Source organism: Amyelois transitella, chromosome 8, assembly GCF_032362555.1.
Source record: "Amyelois transitella isolate CPQ chromosome 8, ilAmyTran1.1, whole genome shotgun sequence".
NCBI lineage: Eukaryota > Metazoa > Arthropoda > Insecta > Lepidoptera > Pyralidae > Amyelois > Amyelois transitella.
Genome location: NC_083511.1, coordinates 1358808 through 1381060, shown reverse-complemented (window position 1 = coordinate 1381060; position 22253 = coordinate 1358808). Strand labels below are relative to the sequence as shown.

Below are 22253 nucleotides of genomic sequence, written 5' to 3'. Positions count from 1 at the left end.
ATCCATGGAAAAGAGACGGAGTTGTCCTATTCTTAAGTGCTAGGAACTCCACGGCAAAATAACTAAATGCATAAACGTATTGCGTACGTGATTCCATTCCAATAGGCACTTCCGTTCGCCTTTGTAATTTAACTATCATCATTTTGATATCATCACTTCATCACGTGTATTAGTGGGTACTATTAAAATGTCTCATCTTAACAGCTACTAAGTTGGTAGGCTTTGTTTGATATCATATAATTATCTTGTACTAGACTTGGACTAGATTAAAAAATAACTAATAAAAAATATATTGTGTTTGCCAGCGGATTCTTTTCTCTGATTTCAAAAGTTACTTTTGATTTATTATACATATTTAAAGCTATCTTATCTTGCAGCGACCCGCTTGATTTATAGAAAACTCTCTTTTTCGAAAGGGGGTTTTCTCGGAAAACCAAAACATTTCAAACAGGAAAAAAATCCGTCCACATCTTTCCGAGATTAGCGCATACATATAGAGTATTATTATTCGTAGATATAGACAAAGAAAATATACAATAGATCAATTTATATATAATGCTAAAATCCTCATTTACCTGTCAGCCAGCAAAAAAAAAACAGTTTTAATTTAAAACTGAATGTTTGCCCCGTAACGCACAAAGACGTATTTTGTACACGTGTTTTTTTCCAATGTAAATTGAATCTGAAATAGTATCAGCTTAATAGTAATCCGAATAGATGTCCATTCATCGATTCTGGGAATCATGACGAATAGTATCGATATATCGTGAACACTTCTGAGACAAGATACGGGCGCATCACTCTAGATTAGTGTAATTTTTATAGGTCAAGTGTAATCGAGTTTATCTTATACAGACCTACAAATTTAATATATGTGTCACTTTAAATTAAAAAAAAAAAATTATGATTGCGTTTCCTCGTTTTTTTTTGTCTTCCCTCTTCCTTTATTTTGATAAATGTGTTGTGTTTGATATTTCAGATCTATCAATTTTTCTCTTTAATATGACGTCCATGTATAAACTACGAAATTCCTAATAATTATATATACAATTAGTTCTCACAATAATATCATGTAGTATGTATTAGATAATAAACAGACCGACATACGGACAGATTTACGTCGACATCGGGTCCAATCGACTTGTGTGGTCCAAGCCCGCTGGTCGTCCGCAAAAACTCGACGAATCACTTTTTGCGTCAAAACCACTGGCCACATGCGTTCAACTTACCAAGAAAAATTAAAAACTCGACCTCAAATCTAACCGAAAAACATTAAGTTCCAAATTCAAAAACTGCGATCGATTTTTAAAATGTCAAATCGGAATGATTTCGTCTCGGCAGATAAGTCCAATTAATTTTTCGAGATAAAATATTCTTTTGAGTTCGAAAAAGGACCCCACCTGACGTTTTCTGTAGGGTGGCGAGCGGCCCCGATGCTCTAGGAGATTTAAAATTGGAAATAGAATTTTAAATACGTTATTCTTTTTATTTTTGGACCGAGCGCACTGCATCGATTAAAATTAAATTTCCATCGGTAATCGTCTGCAGGTCCTTTAGCTGCGTTCGTAATATCGTAAGTAATAAAATGACAGTCGAGTTGCATGAAACTTTAATTTCTGCGCTGAAACGGAAACTTGTTGAAACGAAACTTTCCCACTGCTGAATACGAATATTTTATCAATTTTATGCAAAAAAAGTAGTAAAAACTCTCTCTTGTGTACCAAGTTCATAACTTCAAATAAATAAGAACTATATCAATAGTAATGTTCATAGCATAGTAAATTTATTTGTTTACTAGCTTCCTGATGCGGTTTTGCAAACACTTTTTTTATTTATTCCACATTAACTGTCATATTTACCAACAAGCTGTGCCCGCGATTACGTCCGCGTGGAATAGTTATTATGGGCATCATTAAAGCCCTCAAGGATGAATAATTTTCCCCGTTTTTTCACATTTTCCATTATTTCTTTGCTCCTTATAAATGGTCTATTCGACGCAAGAAGAATTTTTCTATTTGAACTAGTAGTTCCTGAGATTAGCGCGTTCAAACAAACAAACAAACTCTTCAGCTTTATAATATTAGTATAAATTAACCATAAACCAATATCGGTTAGGTTACCCTCCATAGCGGTGCTCAGACGGTAGCTAGTAAGCAGTAGTAAACAAACTGTTATCGAGTCTTCTCATTATAAGGCCAATCACACACAGCATTCTTATTAGAAGGCCGATCACACGACGATCCCACGAAGTCGCAACGCGATAATTTAGTTTTTGCGTGAAAAATCGCAGTACGATAGACGGTAGACTGGCTGGTGACATAGAGTAGTTTAGCGCAGAGTAATTGTAAGTTATATCACTATCACTACATATTACAAAGTTAAACTACTTTCTTATTACTCAAATTACGTTCTTTTTAGAATAGGATCAATTCATCTCATTTTCCATGGATATCGTAAGAGGCGACTTAAGGATAGACTTATAAACTTGTGATTCTTGTTTTAAGCAATAGGCTAGCAACCTGTCACTATTGGAATCTCAATTCTTTCATAAAGCCAAACATTTGAACGTGGCCTACCAGTCTCTTCAAGATTTTTGGCTCTGTCTACATGAAGGTGACTGATTGACTGACTGATTTATCAAAGGACATCCCAAACTACTGGACGATCGAGCTAAAATTTGACTAAGAAAGGATTTTTATAAATTCCCGCGGGAATGCGCGATAACGGCACATGAAACATGATTGCAAAAACAACAAGTAAATTCCATTTTCGTTACTGGTTATCTAACAAGAAAACAAAATCATGTTCTTATCTGTTTGTCAAAGATCAGCTACGAATATGAATTAAAGGGACTTTTTTAACGCGGGCGGAGCCGCTGGCGCTCACTAGTTAAAGTATAAAAATGTAGTAAGTAAGTAAATGCTTTATTGTTCACTAAAGGAGTACATTACGAATAAAGACAGTACAGTACAAAGGCGGGCTTATCCCCTATATATATTATAAGTGGGATCTCTTCCAGCCAACCTGACAATAAGACGATCATAAACAAAATGTAGTATTAAAAACAAATGCGAATTGTTGAAACTTGGGTTCTAATTGGACAATTATATCTTTACAAATTGCTCTCATTTTGTTTCCTTTATTTTTTATCTATATTTTACTTTTAAACAATCGGCTTCCTTCAAGCGGTGACCTCAGGAGGGGAATTTTTTTATACTGGAGCTATAATTGCGACTTTACTGTAAGAAATTTGAATTATTTTATTTCAATTCTTTGAAATAAGATCTATCTGTTTTTTTAAAACATACATACGAGTACTATCACGTATTTGTACCTCACGCGGTAGACAGAGCCAATAGTCTCGAAAAGACTGGAAGGCCACGTTCAGCTGTATGGCTCAATGATGGAATTGAGATAAATAGTGACAGGTTACTAGCCCGTCGCCTTAAAGAAGAATCCTAAGTTAATAAGCCTTTTTTCCCTTCATCGACTTTTACAATCTGTACTGATTTTTCTGCTCTAACCAGTATGGAAGTGAAGAAGCCTTTTTTATTATATAACGGATAAGGGATGCTTCTAATAAGCATTAAAATAGTCAATTTCCTCTCATATCGTCTCTTACTCTATGCGTTTCGAAGTGCGTCATAAATACACTCACAGTGTGAGTCGACGAAGGCACCATGTCGGAAATTTCATGGATGCTTTATGGCTAATCGTGTCTGTCACACACCATGGCATACATACATAAAATCACGCCTCTTTCCCGGAGGTGAAGGCAGAGACTACCTCTTTCCACTTGCCACGACCTCTGCATACTTCCTTCGCTTCATCCACATTCATAACTCTCTTCATGCAAGCTCGGCGGTTTCGGGTACTTTTGACCTGACCCTTTACAAGGACGTCCTTAATTTGATCAAGATACGTTCGTCTAGGTCTTCCCACTCCAACCAAGGCATTGTAGCTGGAAATGTAAAAATCTATGGACCCTGGATTGGGTAAGTTTTTACACGAAGCGACTCCCATCTGCCCTACGCAACCTTTGCAAACTTAACACGTACTGGATGGTATTTGAACGACTCATACGAAACCGCCGAGCTTGCATGAAGAGAGTTATGAATGTGGATGAAGCGAAGGAAGTATGCAGAGATCGTGGCAAGTGGAAAGAGGTAGTCTCTGCCTACCCCTCCGGGAAAGAGGCGTGATTTTATGTACCTATGTATGTATGTATTGAACGTCTAGTCTATTCTGTGTAAGTCTCGAAGGTCACGTTCAGCTGGACGGCTTAAACAATTGAGATGTCCAGACCAGATTAAAACCCAATTTTGAGCAATTAATTTTTATACAAAGTAAATCTTTCTGGTCTGCGAATTTATGGGCAGTAAAAAAAAATAGAAAATATTTTTATATAAAAAAAAATCTGAGCGCTTGACCTTAATCAGCCTGGTGGTAATCAAGATGAGGCCTAAGGTGATGCACGCAAACTCTAATAGTGCCTATTCCCTCTTTCAATAAATCATTACCTACTCTTGAAAATTTAAGAGAACAGCTGGGAGGATTTTTCGAAATTTCGTACAAAGTCGCGAACAAATCTTAAAGCCAAGTAAATGAATCAGTCTTTCCAAGACTGTTGGCTCTGTCTACCCCGCAAGGGATTTAGACGTGATTATATGTATGTATGTCGCGTACAAAAGCTAGTATAGATATAATGGACACATCATAAAGATGGCTGTGTCGCCAAAATGGCTGTGCTAAAAACGTACGGTCGACAAATGCTGGATCGACAAGCGAGCCACGTATCGCTATAACGACGGACTTGCAACTTGTTTTACAGACCTTACCGCATACCGAACGCAGGGTTGCCAAAAAAATTTATAATGTTTTAATTTTTTTTGTACATACGGGATACAATTACACTCGTGAAATGGGGTGGAAACCTTGGGTCTGTGGGGTCTATCAGCTTATCAGCTTTTTAATATCCTTTCTAACTAAGGGACTGATCGAGGTATCCCGTGACCAGCAGGCTGGAAACTTCTTAGGTCAAAGGTAAAGGTTGCATTGCTGTTCAACCGGACAATGCAACCAGCCTTCTGGGCACGTTGCTGTGTGGAAACGATTAACAGGGACTACACAATTTATAAATTATAGTGTGTCTTTATTTTCTAGCTGTAAATAGTCTACATAAGTTGGATGAATTACACTCCCAAAGTTAGTTCGAGACTTGTATTATGGGATACTAATCCTTTAGTAAATATATATATGAAGGTCCTAATTGAACATAATATCAAGGTATATTATGTATGAAGGAATTTTATAATAAAAAAAAAACTTTTTTGTATGTTTATAGGATTTTGACACATATGTACATATGTATATTGTTATAGATGCATCTTTATTCGTAACTGTAATTGAATATTCAAAGAACAAAGCTAGTGACAAAGAATTGTCTTAAGAAACGTTTAAAGTGTTATTGGATTCATTAATTATTGGATGAAGCGAAGGAAGTATGCAGCGATCGTGGCCAGTGGAAAGATGTAGTCTCTGCCTACCACTCCTGGAAAAAGGCATGATTTTATGTATATATGTATAATTTTAATAGTACCATCCCTACTTACATAGTTTGGCAAAAACACCTTACTCCAAACAAATTCTGGGCAAATTATGTTACCGTAGCTCACGACGCCGTTTTTGTCCGACAACACAGCAAAGTGAGGTGTTGTTACGTGCGCTACTCCAGGACACATGACCACGGACATATATCTAGTTAGACCACGACTGTCTGTTACTCGTAAGTGGAAGAGTCTGTAATGTCGCATAGAGAACAACGAACAACTAATGACGAAACCAAGAGTTATGTTGTTTTCCGTTAGTTCCGGCGTTTCACCCCTTAAATTGGTCTTCTTAAATTTAAGAGTCAACTCTTCGGTGGAGTTAAGTGGAGCGTTATGTTTTCGAGTTTACTTTTTGCTTTTTTTTATCAAAATATTATAATTCTTGGTCTCCCTTCCCATTATTTTTTCCTTCTTTTATAGTTTTAAACATTTCATCATGTCGGATTAAATGGCTTGACTATAATATATATAAACTTGGGATTCTTCACTAGGCGATGGGCCAGCAACCTGTCACTATTTGAATCTCAATTCTATCATTAAACCAAACAGCTGAACGTGGCCCATCAGTCTTATCAAGACTGTTCGCTCTGTCTGCTTAGCAAGGGATATAGACGTGACTATATGTATGTATGTATTGAATGGCCTATTATGTATTAAAATTATAACGATGGCAAAATGACTATTGCTCAATTTTGTATATACATATACATTAAGCTCTCAACCCTACTTCGCATTCGCGTGCCTAATCTCGTGGGAAAAATGTGCAAAATTAACCTCTTTTCGAAACTGTTTCAATCGAATATCTGGATTGATCGTCAAAGCCAAAACATAAAAACTAATTAATATATATGCGGTTAATTTACTAATATTGTTGGTTACACCCGGATAACATACATACACACATTTAAGACTGATATAGGCCACGTTCAGCTTTTTGGTTTGATGATAGAATTGAGATTCAAATAGTGACAGGTCGCTAGCCCATCGCCTAAAAGAAGAATCTCAAATTAATAAGCCTATCCCTTAGTTGTCTTTTACAACATCTATAGGAACGAGAAGGAGTGGTCCTATTCTTTTTTAATGGTACCGGGAACCACACGGCACCCGGATAAAGCCTTTCATTTCTTAGTTTAGTAAGCGCAAAACTTAAACACACTTTGTTTTCATACAGATTGAGCTTGCAGTATCTAGTTATATTTATGTCTGTGCTTATGTCGGTACACTTGTAGGAAGTGTCTGAATAGAGAATGGTGGTGTCGCAGTTCTAAATCTGGGGTCCCCACGTTACTTCATGTGGTGCTGTTCAAACTTCTCCCACTTGTCTTACATTAAGTGTCTAACGTCTTGTTTACGAGAAAGACAATGACCTCTAAAGATATATAACAATTTAGCGACACATCTATGCTATAAGCCAATAATAGCTTAAATCGTATATTGTATTGATGATGATAATGTAAAACATTAAATTAATGGTTATGCGCTTGATGTAGTCTCTGCCTACCCCTCCGGGAAAAACGCGTGATTTTATGTATGTATGTAGCTTATATTGGTTAGAAAGTTTATACTACCTTCAACTTAAATCGCCTCACGCGCTTCACTCCAGGGCTGGAAAAACTTCTAGACCGAAAAGTCACTCCCGCTATACTAAACTTAGCTTAATAATTAACAACTTTCCGTTTAAAAACTATTGATTTTCAAATTAAATAAGTATTATTTATTATTAATTTTGATTAGGTACTATATCAAATTCAAAAGTGGTTTATATGTAATGTGTGGACCGCGGCATAAAAGCTAAGGATATACAAAGAATTAGATTTATTTTCAAAATTGGATACAAGGTATCACTTATTGACGTCACATCACTTAAATTCTAATTATAACTACTACCGCTTCCAAAGCGCATATGTAGAAGAAGCGGCGGAACAAACTACACTGCAGCATTTCATCGGACGTAACCGAATTCACATTCGTGTCTAAATGATGTTACAGCTCAATTTTTTTCGTAATGTTCTCTCCAAAATGGCATAAGTTTGCCGTGTTCACAATCAGTGTTTGTTAGCGATTCCGGGTATATCGTAGAATCTTATGAAGAAACGACTGGACGCCTCAAATTCACCCATAAACAAGCGCTTCACAAAAAGATTTAACACGTAAAATTTCATGTTGGCCCGTGTTCGTTATTTTTTTGCCAGGCAGACCCGCGTCACAAATCAGAGATGGTCTAGAAATTAAGCTTAAGTCTCTTTGGTTATGTTCGCACAGAAAATAATCAGGGTTCTTTCCCAGAGTTGTAGATGTATGTGTGTAGACTACACTTGCAACAACACCTATCATAAAATACAATTGAAATGATCTTTCTCGCCCAGAAAAAAAAAGAATAATTAATACTTCTTTCGCTTCATCGACATCCTAATTTTGTGCAAGCTCGTCTTTTTGGGGTATTCTTGAGGACAGGTTTTGCCAGATTTTTTAGCTGATAGAGTGATAAGGACTGATATCCACCGATTTCTTCAGCTGCATCCCGCTCCGCGCACAATTCTCCACTTCAGTGTATACACTCGCCACTTTCTACGTCTCTTCTCTCCGCTCCGCTTCAGTGGAAACACAGCCTTATCTGTGTACTGTCTATATTTTGTGCGCATGCTTTGTTGTGTGTTTCAGCCTTTAACAACTGTTCCGTCGCGGCTTATCATGTAAGTCGATGTAAACGGTGTTAGATGGCAAAAACGGACGATTATGTTAATGCCCCATTTTGTAAAGTATAAGTGTTATGGCAGAATTTTATTTTACACGCGTTGCGTCATGAAAAGGGACGTGTCGGGATTAATTTATGTATTTTTAGGATGGTATCGTGAACCGTTTGCTGATTGGCGATTGGCTGGGTTAAGAGGTAATTTTACATTTTTTTTTTTAAATTCATTAATTTGAGAATTGGTTTTATTAATTTGAAAGTCCCATGATGTTCATTGAATAAACTTAGCATTGTTAATAGGTTTTTTAGGTCTAGCACATGTGGCCTGCTAGAAGCTGTGGTAAAAAAATTACTAGTTACCTTATCTTTTAGGCGATGGGCTAGCTACCTGTCACCTGTCACAATGTGGCCTTTCAATCTTGTGTCTTGCCAAGACTGAAAGGCCACATTGGTCCTGTCTACCCCGGGGGGATAAGACGTGATTATTGTATGTATGTATGTAAACTAAAGATTTTCCTATCAATAAAAATATTCACACATCGCTAAAAAAAGATGCAAGGGCGTGTACCAATATAGTTTCATTTTTGAAGAAACATAATTAAGTTATATGTACCTACATAAGTTAAGAAATCTTAAGTTAGTAGAAAAAGTAGCCAATTCTTTTAAAATTTGTCGATTTTCCTCGGTTTGTTCATCACAATATGACCTGCTGAAATTGGTGCCATCTCGAGAGCCATCTTCCATTGCAATTCGTAACTGCGACATCAAAACGACCACTGCTTTTCGATGGAGGAATAAAAAGTATGAACTTTTTGTACGTAGTGATGACGATCGATAGAATATCGATAATGTTGTACATCCTACTAATATTATAAATGCGAAAGTTTGTCAGTATGGATGTTTGTAACTCATTTACGCAAAAACAACTGAACCAATTACGATGAATTTTAGTATGTAGGTAGCTAAGGACCCAGAAAAACATATAGGCTACTTTTTATCCCGGAGTTCCCGCGGGATTGATAGGGTTCCCGTGCGGACGAAGTCGCGGGCAGCCTCTAGTACACACATGTAGTCACGTCTTTATACCTTGCGGAAATGCTGAAATTCTGAAAGGCCACGTGCAGCTAATGGCTTAATGATTTAATTGAGTTTCAAATAGTGACAGGTTGCTAGCCCATCGCCTACAATAAGAATCCCAAGTTTTTTAGCCTTTCCCTTAGTCGTCTTTTACGACAAACATGGTAAAGTTAGGAAGTGGTCCTAATCTAAAGTGCTGGGATACTGAAGTATAATGTTGTGATACTAAGAATATCGAAAGGAGTATCGATAGTCGATGTTTTTCCATAATGTCGACTACCTGTATTGCGCATTATTAGTCAATTTATCTGTGATGTGTTCAATTTCTTTATCATATCATACTATAAGCAAAAGAAACATCTGTTAATATATTTATCGAAAGTAGACTCACCACGGTACAAATAGTTCTTTAGAATTAAACTGTTAAGGTGTAAAATTGCAAGCCGTTTTAAACAAACAATTTTACCCCATTTTTGATTTTGATACATTCAATTCTATATTTTTGATTCTTTATGTGGTTTATATAATAAAAGTAAAAAAGTAATTATGTGTGGACTGCGGAAGTTTTGTTAAAATGAAAACAAATAAGTAACGCCGAGATTCTAAGTGGCAAGTCATCCAATGTATCCAAGTTAACAGCTATCGAGGGACTACAAACCAATGTTGCCAGATCGAACACTATCGATAGTTGTATTATCGATAATTTCACATCACTATATTATATGATCAATAACGTCTTAATGAGACAAGATGACGAATACCCGTCTCCAATCCAGCCTCTGATGATTTAAACTTGAATCAAGGCAAAAGTGAGAAAAACCATAGGCTCTTACACGTCCATTCCTATTTGTATGACACGAGGGATTTTCAACTTTAATTGCGGGGGGATAAAAGCGACTATAATACTAAGGACGTGTAACAATGTTTATGATCAATAAATCTTCAATATGACGGTTATGGATTCATTTTTGTGAAGCTCTTAATGGCGTCTAAAGCATGGAGTACATTTGTGTCGTTGTGGATCGTATATGTACAAATTGCTTTTAAAAAAAGTCACCTGTCTGTTAATCTCATAGTTTTTAAGCTTTTATTTTTTTTATCACTGAAGTTGAAATCTTGTATTTGATTTTGCAAATTTAAATCTTAATTTGATAAAAACAGTGCTGCTTAGAAAGTTTTTTCCTTCAAACAAAAAAAATATTATCAAATGACTAAGATCGTATTCCTTGCAATAACCATATACGTGTAATATAAAATTAAAACAAAGGTAAGTGTAATGAGAACCTCCTCGTTTTTAAAGTCTGTTAAATCTAGTAATAATCTAGTTCAGAATGTTGAATGTGAAGAATAAATTTTTACTGTTGATAAATAAAAAAATAAAAAAAATAATAAAAAAAATCCGCTATTGGTCATACTCTCTCTCTCACATCTTGGCACATATCCAGTTGAACTCTCAGCAACCCCTCATCTTTGCAATTCCGGGAAGAATTTAATTTTTTGTATTATTATTTATACTTACTACATTGATAAATATGTCCAAATACTTAATATAATTGTAATATCTTTAAACATTTCCTTAAATTCAAATTTCCCAAATCTCAAATACCATAATTTCTATACAAAACAATTTGAAACGGCACTTACTGTATCACAATAAATCACAACAAGTGTACAAAATTCCAACTCCATTCTTCTCGTCCCTGAAAAATGGGAGTTGCTCTGACGAAGTCACTCGCCGCGTGTACATCACTGATTTTGATACTAGCGATAAGAGCGACGTCAAACGAAACAATGCAATGGATGTGACACAATTGAGAATCAAAGACGGGATGTTGGAATATGTTGTTTATGAATACGAACATGCTCCGCAGGACACAAATGCTGGTATTCGAAAAACAAGAGCTACGAGTAGGGTGACGATGCTTTGGGGAAAAAAATCGTAGGCTTATAAACTTGGGACACTTGTCAGTTTTTGCCGGGTTCAGTTGTTAAAAAATATTATTTTGCATGGTTGCATTACCAAAAAAAATCAAAACAAATCTAAATTTCGATTCATTATTATTTATTACACTTCAAACATCAATAAATAATAAACAGGTGACCGTGCTAGCAATACAGCGCAGGAATGCTACCTGTGTGTTGGGAACCCTTCCTAGGGGTCAAAATTTAAATGATAATCTTTTTAATCTATGATTTGTTTTTTTTTATAATTAAATAGTATTAGATATAATTATTAAATTAAATTAAATTAAAAAAATTGTTTATTTTCTCTCCACATAGGTGAATATAGGTAAGTACAGACTTCTGTTGTAAAACTTATAGTGGAGAGAACTGGTGCCTGAGCTAGGTAGGATTAAACCTCCTGTATTACAAGTCACCAGGCTCTTTCATACCTAACGATACATAACTAAGTAAAATTTGACATGGCAAAGAAAAGAAACATCGAAGAAATGAAATTAATAGGAAGAATAATTTTGTTTTAACACAAATAACTACTTCTAATAAACTATAACTATAGGGCGAACTTGAACATTACTTAATTATACTTAAGTAATGTTTAAGTTCGCCCTATAGTTTTACGAGTAATAAATAATTGTCACATCTTTTGGTTTCACAACATTAATTAAGTCGAATGAATTTCTTAAAGCTAAGTTTACTTTGGTCTGATTTTGATGAAATTTAAAATGTATAGTCAATAAAAAATTTAACTTCGCCGACCATCAAAATCGGTTAAGTAGTTTTTGAGATATTTACAATTCTATAAAAAATTAAAGTGTTCGCGGCGAACAACTTGTATTTAACAGCATAATTCCGTTCCGGGATGTTCATTGGAGTGTCCTCCATCCATTTTTTTCCTTAAAAGTCCCAACTTTCCTCAAACCCTGGTCACTGCTTCCTCAGGTCGGGAGGTGAACTCGGTAGCGAGATTCAGCGACTCGATATCATGTCGTGGTAAAAGGTCGCGGCTCCCGCATTGAGGGTATTGTCTGTCCACAATAGTGGCAGTGTTTATGGATAACTAGCACCCGCCCGCGGGTTTGCTAACGTGTTAACTGTGTAGCCTGTTTGCATACGGGGTAGACAGAGCCAACAGTCTCGAAAATACTGAAAGGCCACGTTTAACTATATGGTTTAATGAATGGAATTGAGATTCAAAGAGTGTGAAAGGGTGTAAGCCCATCGCCTTAAAGAAGAATTTCAAGTTTATTTGCATCTCCTTTTGTCGCCTTTTACGACTCCCGTGGGAAAGGGAAGGAGTGGTCCTATGCTAAAGTTCCGGGAACTAGCAAATTTTCGCATATTTTTATGACATCAATTTAAAAACCTAACCCGTATCAAAACCAAGTCGAGATAATAATATCAAAATATTTTATCTATCTCTAAAGAAGCCACCGCAAAAATCGAATAGAATATCGAATCGAAATCTCGAATTTCAAAATACGCAGGCTGATTCACGTATTAATTCAGCCTTAGTTCAGAATCGCCCATCAATCATAATTCTCATACTCGGTAGACATTATCTTTGGAGTGCATCACCGCTCATCTTTATAAATCCCCAAAACAATTAACCATTGTTTATTGTTTTTCGAAATTCATTGTTTTTGATTTAGAAAAAGAGTGATTTTATATTTTATATATATGGAACTACAAGTATAAAAAAGAATAGGACCACTCCATCTCTTTCCCACGGATGTCGTTAAAGGCGACTTAGGGATAGGCTTATAAAATTTGGATTCGTCTTAAGGCGATGGGCTAGCAATCTGTCATTATTTGTATCTTAATTCTATCATTGAGCCTTACAGCTGAACATGACCTTTTCAAGACTGCTGGGTCTGTCTACCCTGCAAGGCTATCGATATTTAATATGATATGGACATACGATGAACACATTAAATTATTATTAAATAAAATAATAATTGAGATAAGTCGGCCATTGTGATTTATTTATTTCCTATATTCGTACTACGCCTTGTTGTTTGTTGTTGTTAATTTCTGTGCAATAATAAGATAACTATAAACAAACGAAACATTTGTTTCTTTTACATGACTTTTGTTATCAATAAATTTGCAAGCTATTTTTTTGTTATATTTTCGTGATAATCACCTAAATAGGTTAATTACCATCATAGTGAACTGTTTAAAGGTAAAAATATTTAAATTTCAAGCATTCAATTTGTGAAGGCACACATCTGCCAAGACATGATTAAAACATCTGTTTTTTATGTATGTATTTATCCAGTGCAAGCATTACATTTATTTCTTTGTAATATCAGCAAAAACTTAGACCTTTCTCCGACAATATATCCTGAACGGGACATAAATAAAGCACAATACATTCAGCTTGTCACATTAGGAGCATAATAAACACAGAAATATGCGAACAGTAGCTGCCGACACAAAACAACGTTTAAATATTTATAACAAATAAATTCCAGCATAACCTGTGTAGATCATTATTCGATTTCGTTATGTCGAATCATATTTAGTTTTTTATGACGATAACTCGCGATCCCTTTGTAACTAATGCGGTATATGTCATCGTTTCAGATAAATCGTTCGGATATTTTATTCCAGTCAAGTCAAAAGTGCCCAAAATCGCCGAGATTGCATGAAGGGAGTTATGAATGCGAAAGAAGCAGGGGTTGTTGCAATAGGAAAGATGTATGGAATGCTTCCTCAGCATATCAGTCCACCCTTCCGTACATGCTTTTTTCAATAAAATTTTGATACAAGAATAAAGACAAAACCATAAGGAACGTTGGTTTTATTCAGTTTAAAACAGCACGTATTTAAATAGGCAATTAAGTTGACATCATAAATATGGTAGGTAATCATCGGTAACTAAGGAGTTCTATGAGTTTCACATCATATTAAAATTCTAAAATGTATACACATTTTATATATACATATAGTAGAGTAATGAGTTTCACATCAAATCTAAATTCTAGGCTTGACGTAGTTAAAGCAGATATGCGTGAAGGTCTGAAAACTGAAGACGCCGCAGACAAATTAAGTGGCACGAAAAATGTAGTAAAACGGACCTTAGGCTCCAACGCACTATGGTTGAGGGTGCATCTGGGATGGAGCATAGATGAGACGAAAATTTATCTTAAAATTTGACGCATACTACCCAAAAATTCTTATAGACAGCATATCTGTGCAGCATTTATGATATATTTTTTATAAGATACACGGTCGCAGGCGCCGGTCGCTATGGCCGTCCGCTAGTTCCATAATCATAACCCGTTTTTTTTTGTGAAAACGGTGATATGAATATGTCATCATTGCCGCTAGCCAATTAGACGGGTTGGACTTTTTTACTACACAATTTTTGAACCCTAAATTCATAGTATTCGGGCGTTTCCACTGTATCTGAATCAATGGTCGATGAATATTGGATAAGATATTATATTCATAATATTGGAGATTGTTTTTTTTTTTTGAAATAACATCTTTTGTGGTAAAGGTTGTTTATAATAGCTTTGGCCTGTACTATATATATACATACATACATATATTCACGTCTATATCCCTTGCGAGGCAGACAGAGGCCGAGACCGCCTTGAAAAGACTGATAGCTTACGTTCAGATATTTGTTTTTGAAATTCAAAGATTTGATTTTGATATTCAAAGAGTGACAAGTTGATAGCCCATCGCCTTAAAGAAGAATCCTAAGTTTATAAGCCTATCCCTTTTACGACATCCATAGAGATGGAGTGGTCCTATTTTTTTTTTATTGTACGTATGAATATCCATGACCCAGGCCAATCAGAAAACCCAGGACCAACTGTATCGTAGTGGCCTTTCAGTCTCTTTGAGACTTTTGGCTCAATCGCCCCGTAAGGGACAAAAGACGTGATAGATACATATATGTAATTAACTGTATACATGATGTTGTTTTCAGATCACGTTATGAACTTATTCTGAGTCCGGAGAAATAAATAGTCGTTTATACTTCATATATTATTTATTGAAAAGTTATTATATCTACCTACCTATATTTATTAAGAGCATATTTAAATTTTTCAGTTTTTAAAATGGTTAACAGTGTATAATTAATTGCCCAATCTGTGAATAACGATACAACTTCAATCAATTAAATACTTAAAGAATTAACAAAATCATATTCCGTTCAAATTAATTTACATTGAATACTTAAAAAGACAATAATCGCTTATAACTGAGTATAAAGTTTTCATTATTGACTGTTAACTTAAAATTCTATTAACTCTTAAAATAAATTATTTGTTAAATAACAATCTTTACATATCAAGTACGTTGTAATCTAGAGTTCTTAAATATCTATCTTTATATAAGTCGTATAAATAAAAGTGTTTATTTCATAATGTAACAGAAAAATACATTATACAAAAACGTTTATACCTTAGCCATATTTAAGGGAAATAGTTGCGTAATTTCCCCTTAAAAACCCTTAAAATATAAAAGCCAATGACAGCTATTAAAAAAATACAAATCATAAATTTTTGATAAATAAATATATACGGGATTTTACACAGCTTGAGTTAGCATCTAAGTAAGTTTGAAACTTACTCAATGGTACAATATTTTGTAATGAATACTTAATTAACATATACTTAGATAAACATCCAAGACCCAGGCCAATCGGAGAAAGTTCGCTTATTATGCCCTGACGGGATTCGAACCCGGGACCGCCGGTGTCACAGATGAGCGTATTACCACTGCGCCACAGAGGCCGTCAATAATTATTAGCATTTCCCCTAAAAAAAACAAGTAAGCACGAAAAATAAAATTTATAAAACTTTCACTTTGCCGTTTTTATGTATTCCCAGTAGCTAAAAAACAAATAAGCTTTAAATTACAAATGGCCCTTGCGGGGTAGACAGAGCCAGCAGACTTAAAAGACTGACAGGCCACGTTCAGCTGTTAGGCTGAATGAGAGAATTCCATCTTATATTTTTCCGATTCATACCGTATTTTAATGAGCCTCTGACAACGCGTAAAGCTCGTTATAATTTGCCTATTCCACCGAAGAAAATATGGGCGTTCTTGCGTACGCATCATCGTATCGATCATTCGTATGACAGTTAAAAAGGCAGGATACAGCTTTCAGTAAGACGCCGATGCACATCGCAGATATTGTGATGCTGGCGATTATGCCCGGGTTGAAGTATGGGTTGCACCTTCTGACAGGTCCAAATGGTTGATTGTAGAGCATGCTGATGTTTAGAGACGTTGCCACGGCAACGCCTTGACCATGATGATCTGTTGAAGAATAAAACATTAAATTAAAGAAATGTGCCACGTGGTTCCCGGAACCAATAGAAAAAAGAATAGGACCGCTCCATCTCGTAAATCGGATGTCGTAAAAGGCGACTAACGGATAGGCTAATAAACTTGATATTCTTCTTTTAGGCGATGGGCTACCAGTCACTACTTGAATCTCAATTCAGTCCGTTCAAGACTGTTGGTTCTGTCCACCCCGCAAGGGATATACACGTGACTAAATGTATGTATATACAAACTTTTAAATGAGGTAATATAATTATTCCATACACACTTACTAGCCCTGCACCTGAAATCACAAGAAGTATATTCACGCGGCGACAAAAAAAGGATATTCACAGGGCGATAAATAAAAAAGAGTTTAATTTATCTTATTTATAAAATTCTCGTGTCACAATGTTCGTTCCCGTACTCCTCCGAAACGGCTTGGGTTAGTAGTCGATTGGCACGAAAATTATTCGCACGATCGTGCGAATCGTCCCCTTTCAATAAAAATATTTTTTTAGTAGGCGTTTCGCACGGATGTATTTAAATTGCGTGCGAATCGACCCCTTCAAGAATTAGTAGTATGCGATTCGCACACACCTATTTTTTATCGAAAAGTACAGTCATGTACAATATACTAGAATATTAATATTAAAATGAAATAATTCTCTATTGGCATCGCAGTCAGGCAGAAAATACTAGTTAAGAGGTAAGATTTAATAAATTGATATAATTAGAACTCTAAAAAAAGGCAGTTTAAAATGGCATGTATTTTAAGTAAAGTACCGCAAACCGCATCAGATTAAAAAAAAACTTTTAAGTTATCCTATAATTGCGAAATTTTTGTAGTTAAGACAAATTTAATTTTACCTATAAAAATGCAATACCGAATATTTAATTATAAATCGTACTAACTGTGATTTTAATTGTGATCTTGGTTATAATTATGGTTTTAAGTTATTTAAACTGTGAAATATAATATGTAAAATCACTTTCTGATAGATACAAAGTAAAATATAATACCGTGATTTCCTTAAAAATCGTTTGTGTCCTGTATTAAAAGAAAGCATTTTGTACGTGACTGTACTTTTTCTTGAAACTTTTCGATAAAATACAGGTGTGTGCGAATCGCATACTACTAATTCTTGAAGGGGTCGATTCGCACGCAATTTAAATACTTCCGTGCGAATCGCCTACTAAAAAAAAATATTTTTATTGAAAGGGGACGATTCGCACGATCGTGCGAATAATTTTCGTGCCAATCGACTACTAACCCAACGGCTTGACCCATTCTCATGAAATTTTGTGAGTATATTGCGTAGGTCTGAGAATCGGCCAACATCTATTTTTCATACTCCTTAGTGATAAGGGTTGTCCACCCTTAATATATATTTATATGTAATTATTATTATTTAATAGTATAAATATATTTGAACTCGCTTTCACGGTTTCGTTCAAATTTCGAGAAAAAATATATACATACGTGCGTAAAAAATCAATTTAATCTGGCCGCATGTCTGGGAAAATTAGTTTTTCCCATATTTTCACTCAAAAATATTTTGCCATATGGGATCATAGGGATCGATAATTTCGGCACACAAGGACGTGTTACAGATGGCACGTTCGGCGCGTGAACTATTTTCACATCAGTGGACCTATGTTCGATTCTCGACAAGCATAATATTTTTGTTTTCAATTTCTTTTTTTGATGTTTTCTGTTTTGTTTTCACTACTCTTTATGGATTTTCACGGATATTTTCGTTTTTTGACGTCCACCAAGTACCTACGCTCGGTGACCCAGTTATTGTATGTATAATAAAGTATATAAGGTTCTTGAGTTGTTTACCTGAAATTCTCCAATCCAAATGATCTCTGTGCTATTTTCTTTAGGAAAAGTTATTGCCTCATCGCAATAAAAAGACACGTTGAATGGAAAGGTTAAATTAAAGTAATACAGTACTGTAGGAATCCTCTTCGAGAATATGCTTTCTGAAAAGTAAAAATTTTCTTCTTTTAGGCGATGGGCTAGCAACCTCCTACACTACACTATTTGAATCTCAATTCCATCTTAAAGCCAAATAGCTGAACGTGTCCTATCAGTCTTTTCAAGACTGTTTGTTCTGTCTACCCTGCAAGGGATATAGACGTGATTATATGTACAAAAGTAAAAATAAGACGTACGTACATACATATAATCGCGTCTTTATTCCTTTATCGACTGATTGGTCTTAGTATGAGAGAGATGGCTTCACATTTACATTTTCCGTACATCTGGCAAACTAACAAATATATATGTATTGTTAGTTTCATGGTTTCATTTTAGTTTACCGAATGTAAAGAAACGTCGACTTCTCTCCTATACTAAGAACGATCAGCTGATCAACCAATATGAATGGAAGAGTTAAATATTTTACACACACAGTTTTTTTTTAATTTTTTTTTAACATTATTAAAAAAATAGTATTTTTATTTGTTGGCAACACAGATTTTGACGTTTAGAGTTAGCCGCGTTTTTTGGGTGAGGCTATTGAAAAAAGAAGTGAAGTCGAGCTAATATGATACATTGTAATTTAATAAAGAAATAAATTGTTAATGGTTGTGCCTTATGGTTCCCAGCACCAATAGAAAAAGAATAAGACCAATCACTCCATCTCGCTCCCATGGATGTCGTAAAAGGCGACTGAGGGGTAGGCTAATAAACTTGGGATTCTTTTAGGCGATGGGCTAGCAACCTGTCAATATTTGAATCTCAATTCTATCTTAAAGCCAAATAGCGGAACGTAGCCTATCAGTCTTTTCGAGACTGTTGGCTCTGTCTACCCCGCAAGGGATATAGACGTCATTATATGTATGTATGTATGTAAATAAATTGTTCTTGTATAATTTGGTCTTTTGTAACACTATGTAGAAAAAATAACGTTACATACCCAGATGCCAAGTTCTTACATCTGAATCGACGAAAACTTTGGAAGTGACAGCCTCTTATTCCAGCAATAGATCAAAAGTTTTGTCAACTGCAACACAAGAAAAAGAGTTAATACATTTAAATACTTACGTCTTCGTTCTTAAGCGGTAGACGGAGCCAACAGTCTTGAAAGACTAGATGCCACGTTTAGTTATATGGCTAAATTATCCAATTGAGATTCAAATAGTGACAAAGTTCAAATACTTAGGTTGCTAGGGAATCGCCTAAAAGAGGAATCTGTGTTCTTTTGTAAGTGGCGCTAAAATCGTGTGGGTGAAACCGCGGGTAAAAACAACTTTTGTAATAAATAATGAAAAAGATAAACTCCTAAGACGATTAGTAAAAGTTCGTTTTCCATTATGACCTGACCGGAGATTGAACCCGGGACCTTTTGGTTCAGAGGCGAGAACCTATCAACTGCGCCAAACATAACGTCAGACTGACGTCGACACAAATAGTTTATTTCTTAATGAAAACCAGCCCGAATTACTTCAATGTGAACATTTTTCCAAAGAAATAGTTGAGGAGAAGGTTGACAGTCGATGCCGTGAAAGGAAACCATTTCAACTGCCACGTTATCTATACATATAATAAAACGGTAAAAATATTTTGTCTGTACATCTGACTGTATGATTAATATTCAACTTGAAATTTACGCAGACGAAGTCGCGGGCAACAGCTAGTATTATTATATGTACTTATAGCACGAAGTACAGGTCGTTCATTCAAAAGAGATTTCTCTCCTACATCCGGCAATGAGTCTCCATAGATTGCGTTGGAATCAGTCAGCATAACAGGATTACTTTTGCCAGTATACAGTGCTGTGACAGCGCCATTAGCTATCTGGCGGGTTTTATCGTAAACTTCTTGTATAATCGAGTCGTGTCGACGCAACGTTTCAATTCTCCTCTCGTTCTCCGCGTCTTTGAAGAAAATGTAGAAAAATGACAGATCTTTCTTCGGTTGAAACTGCTGGCCTGGTTTCATCACGAACACGTTCGATTGAGTCGGCTTCAAGATTCTTTTCACAGTGCCTACAGGGTTCACCACGTTTGGGATGTATTTTGCTTTGTATTTCAATACGTCTTCGTGCAGATAACTAAACGGTGTTCCGTTTTCGTCTTTGGCACTGACATCTGCGGAACAGAAATGATCTTCAACGAAAATTATGAAAACCTTACTCTGTTTGGTAGCGTCATCGATGATGTCTGTGAAAATGCGACTGTCAGTTTTATAAAATGCATTCGGTTCGATGAACAGATCGCCCATAACTTTATCGTAATCGATTAGAAATACAGGTAGCGCGTCTTTTGTAACACCGAATTGAAGAAGGAATAAGAGTGCAATGAAATGAGACAGTCTCATTTTGCTGTAGAATTCCTAAACGTGTTCTAATAACATATGTTTTATCAGGAACTATATCTAGTGACAGATTGTATGAAATGACTAATGACATTGTAGGTTTTTTTGTGTTTTTCTTCAATAAAACTACTATTTCAATATGAGATTTCAATTCGAACCTGAGAGCGACCTCTTATGTGTGTATTTAGACGACGGTTAGCTAAGTAGGTATTTTGTGTTTTTAATTTAAAAAAATGGTTTGATTACATAATTATAATAATTTAAACATTTGTTGTGTTTTTTCTTAAATTATTAAATATTTGATTATTGCAGTAAAAAAAAGAATAGTACCGCTCCAGCTCTTTCCCATGGATGTCGTAAAATGCGACTCAGGGACGAGTTTATAAATTTGGGATTCTTCTTTTAGGCGATAGGCAAGCATCCTGTCACTATTTGAATCTTAATTCTTAATTAATAAAAAGCTGAACGTGGTCTTTATGACTGTTGGCTCTATCTACCCTGCAAGTTTTATAGACGTGATTATAAGCATGTATAAGGAGTAAAAAACACAAACGAGTAAAATACAACACAGGCGACTAAAGCGACATCGAAAAACCTAACGTAACTCGCATCGAATTAAAAATATCTCGCTTAGTATCGCCTCGCGTCTTCGCTCATTAAATTTAAGTGCTATTATAAATACATTTTATTGGTACCTCGCTGGACCTGAACCCGTGTACCATATAAGCGTACGTCGGCGCGTGGCAGTCAAAGATGGCGGTGGTGAAAAACTTTAATTGCTGACGAAAAAGCGATATGGCGTCCAACGGAATGCCGCGCGGTAAGGCCACCTTCAAGGTTTTCTGAGACACATGAATATGGATGTTTGTTTGATGATGGCGAGGATTAGTGTTGTGGTTTTCTGGTCTCGTATATAATAATATTATAAATGCGAGTTTGTTTGTTTGTCACTTCTTTACGGGTAGACTACTTTCTCAAATAAAATGTAATATATTAATTTTATCTCGTGAAACTTATTTATGTATGATTTTTTTTATGTTATTATCATGCTTACTTTATCTATATCCTATGCTGAAATTCTCCAATCGATTTAAATTTCCAGGCATTAATCTCGTTTGCATCCTCAAATTTATAGAGGATCCCTGGGGTCCACCCATGACCACAATTCCAGATTGAGTAAGTCAGGTTATACACGAAGCGACTTATTTTCACCATCACAATCTTTTCAGAGAAACCTACCCCCCACAGTGGATCATAGTTACACATCTAGTTCACTGAATGTGCTAGATCTCTAGAC

At 35.5% G+C, this 22253-nt stretch overlaps 2 protein-coding genes across 3 annotated transcripts in view; one reads left to right on the top strand and one right to left on the bottom strand.

The window, feature by feature from the left end:
* Nucleotides 1–22253, top strand: part of LOC106137366 (serum response factor homolog) — a 237067-nt gene that overhangs the window by 173655 nt on the left and 41159 nt on the right. The window lies entirely within an intron of this gene.
* On the bottom strand, nucleotides 16379–20959 carry LOC132902014 (uncharacterized). The gene is made up of 2 exons (XM_060945583.1): nucleotides 20293–20959; nucleotides 16379–16623 (listed from the first exon to the last, which is right to left on the bottom strand). The coding sequence occupies exons 1-2, from the start codon at nucleotides 20957–20959 to the stop codon at nucleotides 16379–16381; spliced, it is 912 nt and encodes a 303-aa protein (XP_060801566.1).